Consider the following 4900-nt stretch of genomic DNA (forward strand, 5'->3'; position numbering starts at 1 on the left):
TGTGGAGAGTGTGTCCTTCCAGAAGGGTCTAGGACAGCTTTGCTTATTTAACCTAGCAAAGTTAAGGCTGAGGAGGGGATAGAGTTGTTTTCGCAGCATTAATAGAGGAACTTAAGAAGCTGAAAAGAATATTGCTGGCATGAGGACAAGTGGGTATAAGCTGGTTTCAAAAAGAAAAGAAAATTAAATTTGGAAATTGGAAAACTCTTCCTATTGATCAGAGGAGAGAAGTTCTCTGGTAAGAATAGTGGGACAAAAGGATGCTTTAACAATGGATTTTGATTGGGTTTATGAACTGAGATTGCATTGTGTGAGAGAAAGGGCAGAACTGGATGACGTAGAAATTCTTTTTAGTCTTGTTTCATTTGTTTTGAGTCAATAGGCAGAAGTGCTACATGACCTCTTAATTCTCTTCTAATGGTAGAGCTAGACGTGTATTAAAGACTCTTTCTCCTAGGAAGCACCAGGAACATCTTGGAACATCAGGAATAAGCATGTACAAATCACCGTGTTTGTTCTGTAGATCTGATGATGTTTTAAATGTCTGTGCTATATTGCAGAGAGGCATGATGCCCTGTATGTGGTAGGCTCTTTGGATGAAACACTGGAGCTCAGAGGAATGAGGTACCATCCCATTGATATAGAGACTTCTGTAATAAGAGCACATAAGAGCATTGCAGAATGGTAAGAGCCTTGGTATTACTTTTCTGTATCCTTTTATTCCTTCTAAAGCAGCAGAAGTCAAGCACTGTGGAACAGTGTGCTAGATTGAGAGTTTGCTGTAGAGTGAACTCACCAAAACTTTGCTTAGAAATTACTGCAGTGAGAGTAACTGAAATATAATGCCCCTCTTTCCCCTGCCCACATCACTCAAACCCCCCCCCCATGCCTTTATCAGAGTTTGATCTTCATAGTCTGAAAGACAGGGAGGGCAGGGCATGAACAGGGCAGCAGAGCACTTGCAAGTTGTATTGCTGACTTCCCTGGCTGTGTCAGAATGTACGCACTTGGATGTGGTAAACACATCTCAAGGATTTCTTGAATGGTATCGTCTAACATGTATTATTCTCCTTTGGTCCTAACGGATGATGTGTACCATTTGGCTGTAGGTGCTCTTCAGTCTCAAAGTGGTAGTGTTTACTTGTAAGCTTTGGGAGGTTTTGTCTTTCCTTTAATAATCTCTGAAGATTTACACAAGTACATTAATATCGAGTATGCACACACTGAATGTGAAATCTTAATGGTTCCCATTTTAATACATAAATGCAAAGGAATTTAAATATGATTGTGTACATATAAGAGAAAAAGACCTACTTGTATTTTGAACATGGACAATTAAAAAACAAGTGGCAGAGAATATCCCAAGAAGTTACAGCTTTAATACCTCTTGATTTATGAATATTTTCACATTACTGTTATATCACTTGTTCTCATTTCTTACATTGTTCAAGTCCTTACAAAATTTATTTCCAGTGAGTCTCTCTGATAACTAGCTTCCTGTCAATATGTTTTTTTTCCTCACCATTAATATTTGTATCATGCCGACAGTGCTGTGTTTACATGGACCAACTTGCTTGTGGTGGTTGTGGAGTTGGAAGGCTCGGAACAAGAAGCATTGGACCTGGTCGCGCTGGTAACGAATGTGGTTCTGGAAGAGCATTATCTCATAGTAGGTGTTGTAGTCATTGTGGACCCTGGTGTTATTCCTATCAACTCCCGTGGTGAGAAACAACGAATGCATTTGAGAGACGGATTTTTAGCTGACCAGTTGGATCCTATTTATGTTGCCTACAACATGTGAAAACAGAAAATCACATCAAGGCTAAAGCACCAAAATCAAGGGACTTTCCGAATAATAACATTGGAATCCATTTTCTGTGTTTTTAAAAGCTGTTGAACACCTTAGGAAAATGGAGATACTAATCTTCACAGACCTTCATCTCTCCAATTGCATTTGCTTTCATAAATCCATTGTGTAACAGTTACAGCTGTCTTAGGATGGACAGTTTACTGGAATTCCTGAAGGAAGCTGATTAGAACTGTCATGGACCAATGTTTTTTTACAATAATTATGAATGTCAGTACTTGATGCACTGCATAAAAGGACATAAAGCGGGGTGGGGAGAGAACACCAGCTGTGCGGAGGACTCTTGGAAATAATACTGAAAGTTGTGAGTAACCATTCAGAGTTCACCCTCCATGTGATTGTTTGCAATATATTGGCAGTATCTGGGTTGGGACGTAACTTTCAAGATTGCACACACCTCTACCATATTCTCTACTGTACTGAAAGGAATTTTGCACATATTTGAGATTTAAAAATGCAGGCTTTGTATTTCGAATCACTGACTCATCCCTATTCAGAAGAAACAAATTCATTCCAATCCCAGATTCACTATAACAACAGTTATGCTGCTGTTCAGCTTTTTTGTACCAAGCAAAAACAAATACTGCAACTGTAACAAGGTTACTTATCGTGCCATGCTGGACTCTGTAATGCTATAAACTTTATAATAAAACATAGATTAATATCCAGTTTCAACTACTTGATGCAGGAGCCTTCACTGTTCTTGCTGTCGTAACTTCATGTTAAAGTTGCTTCTTTTCATAGCATTAGCTGTTAATTACTGCCCTGCGTAACGCCAAGTATTTGAAAATTCATTCCAAAGCCAATAGTCTCTGAATGATTCGTAGAAATGTTTACAAAGCATGGTCTTACAATATGTTTTCCCTGAATATCCTGTGCTAAAACTTATAATAGTGATTTATTTTTTTTTCCCACCATGGAAAAGATATTCAGTGTTAGTTAGCTTGATCTGCTGTGGTACAAACTTTCATTTTTTTTTAGAGTTGTATTTAGACAGACTTTTTTGTTCAAGCTGAAGTATCCAGTTGGTTGAGTCACACTTGACTAATTAAGGTTTTGAAGTTTCTGCCTGATCTAATACTGCAGTGAACCTAATTCAGAAAGAGAATGTGAAGTTACTCAAATACTTCATGTATTTGAAGGTAAGCACGAGACTAGCAAATAATTATTTTTATAGAGTTGTTAAAGACTTTGAACTACTTAAAAATTTTTTAATAATGCATGAGTTTGGCAAAAGAGCCAGGTTTTTCTGCAAGGCAATTCTGCCTGGATCAGTGCCTAAGAAAGATGGATGTCAGTCTCCTAATACGAGGATATCAAATGACTCTTGGTCAAATAAACTATAAAATCTTCAACAAAAAGCTTTCATATATAGTAGTTCTTTGCCCTCATGGTGTTTGACTGTGGTGTATTATACAGCTGCATACTCTACTATGACTGTAATTATGTACAGAACTTGTGTAACTTATTGTTTAAGTACAGCAACCTCTAGCTGTGGACGATGGGACACTGCTTGTAACAAAACAGCTGGCAAAAGGAAAGAACTACCTAACCCCAATTTTAATGTTGTAGTTTTTTAGCAAATAAAGCATTGTAAGATTTTTGTATTGAGATAATTGATGATAGTGGGACAAGTTGCCTTGTAAAGTCAATCTGAAACAAAAAGCACATTAAACATTTCAAAACGGCTCTTGAACATCTGACTTGCTCAATGTTGAAACTTATGCTGTTAGATCAAAAACTTAGCTTCTCTACAGTACAGAGTTTTCACCTGTGTTTTGGACAGTTTAAGGCCTAGAGAGCTTTTTTTTTTTGCAAAATTTCATTGCAGTTGCTTTACAATTAAAGCAATTGCACATCCTCAAAGCCTGGACGTTCCTGAATTTCCCGTGTTTTCAGTACCCAAATTGAAGTGCTCTCCCAGTGCCCTGACCTATGCGGGTCCTCCCCACCCAGAACTCGTACCTGCCACACACACCGAGTTTTCTAAACTTGGGGATAAGGAGCCCAGCTGGGGGCGGGGGGCGGTGTGTAACATCCCTCCTTCCCTCAAGATGGTGCTGCTTATTTCGCACAGCAAAGTGATGCCATGAAAAGCTGAAATCAGGACTCAGTGGTCAGAAGACTATTAAGCAGGTATCCTTTACTGCAGCGCTGCGCTGCGCACACAGGGGATTTCTCCTCCTATTGTGTGCACCTGGTCAGGCTAATTGCATAGTTTATATACAGGTTCTATATATGTTTTCATCAGATTTCCAAGGAAAGTTTTACATATTCATTAGTTTTCCGGGAACTCATTATCGTATGTAAATGTCCTTCGCACAGGCATACTCGAGGTCTCTGGTGGTCTTCAGTAGTCTTCCTCACTTGTCCACTGCTTGAACCTCTCGGATAATTCTGCACAGTGCAATCCTCTGCACATTTGATACATCTTATCCGAAAGAGTGCTCGTTAGTGCTTCTATTATCTATGCCTACGTTTTGATGTAACCTGCATGGATACTTCTAAGCTAAGTTATCTGAGAGGGCTAAAAGTCCTTATCTTCCTCAGAAACTGCAAGGCCATCTAAAAGCAATTTCTCACACATTTTGCAACATACAGAACTTTTATCTACCACCTGTTAGTAAATAATTGGGTAAAGAAATAGCAAGGCCATCGTATTCAGAAAAACACCTTTGCATCAAAAGCCAAGGGTGGGTCTTGACAGAAAGCCCTGCTGGGTCGGCGCACTGGGGAGACGGGAGGGGAGTCAGCTGTGCCGCCAGTACAGGGACCTGCCTCGCATCGGGGGCGCTGCCCGGAGCCGCTGTAAGCCCTCCCCAGAGGGCGAGGAGCCGGGCGGCTGTCGGGCTGTAAGGCGGCCTGCGCCGCAAACGCCGGCCCCGCCGAGCGAGAAGATGGCGGCCGCAGGCCCACCCCGGCGGCCTGCACCTCGCCTCCTGACGTCACCCCCGCGCGCCGGCGGCGCATGCGCGCGGGCCACGGTCCGCGCCGCCGCTTCCGGCGCCGGGCGGGGCGGGGCGGGGCGGGGCG

General features: G+C 41.5%; 1 protein-coding gene across 4 annotated transcripts in view; it reads left to right on the forward strand.

The window, feature by feature from the left end:
- The window catches only part of DIP2A (disco interacting protein 2 homolog A), a 130409-nt gene extending 126846 nt beyond the window's left edge, over positions 1–3563 (forward strand). For all 4 annotated transcript variants that reach the window (XM_069782267.1, XM_069782268.1, XM_069782269.1 and 1 more), the window contains 2 exons: positions 561–684; positions 1549–3563. In XM_069782267.1, the coding sequence (XP_069638368.1) occupies positions 561–684; positions 1549–1801 (377 nt within the window). In that variant the 3' untranslated portion in view covers positions 1802–3563. The remainder of the gene's footprint in view (positions 1–560; positions 685–1548) is intronic.
- The last annotated feature ends 1337 nt before the right edge of the window (positions 3564–4900 follow it).

The sequence above is a fragment of the Haliaeetus albicilla genome, chromosome 4, assembly GCF_947461875.1.
Source record: "Haliaeetus albicilla chromosome 4, bHalAlb1.1, whole genome shotgun sequence".
NCBI lineage: Eukaryota > Metazoa > Chordata > Aves > Accipitriformes > Accipitridae > Haliaeetus > Haliaeetus albicilla.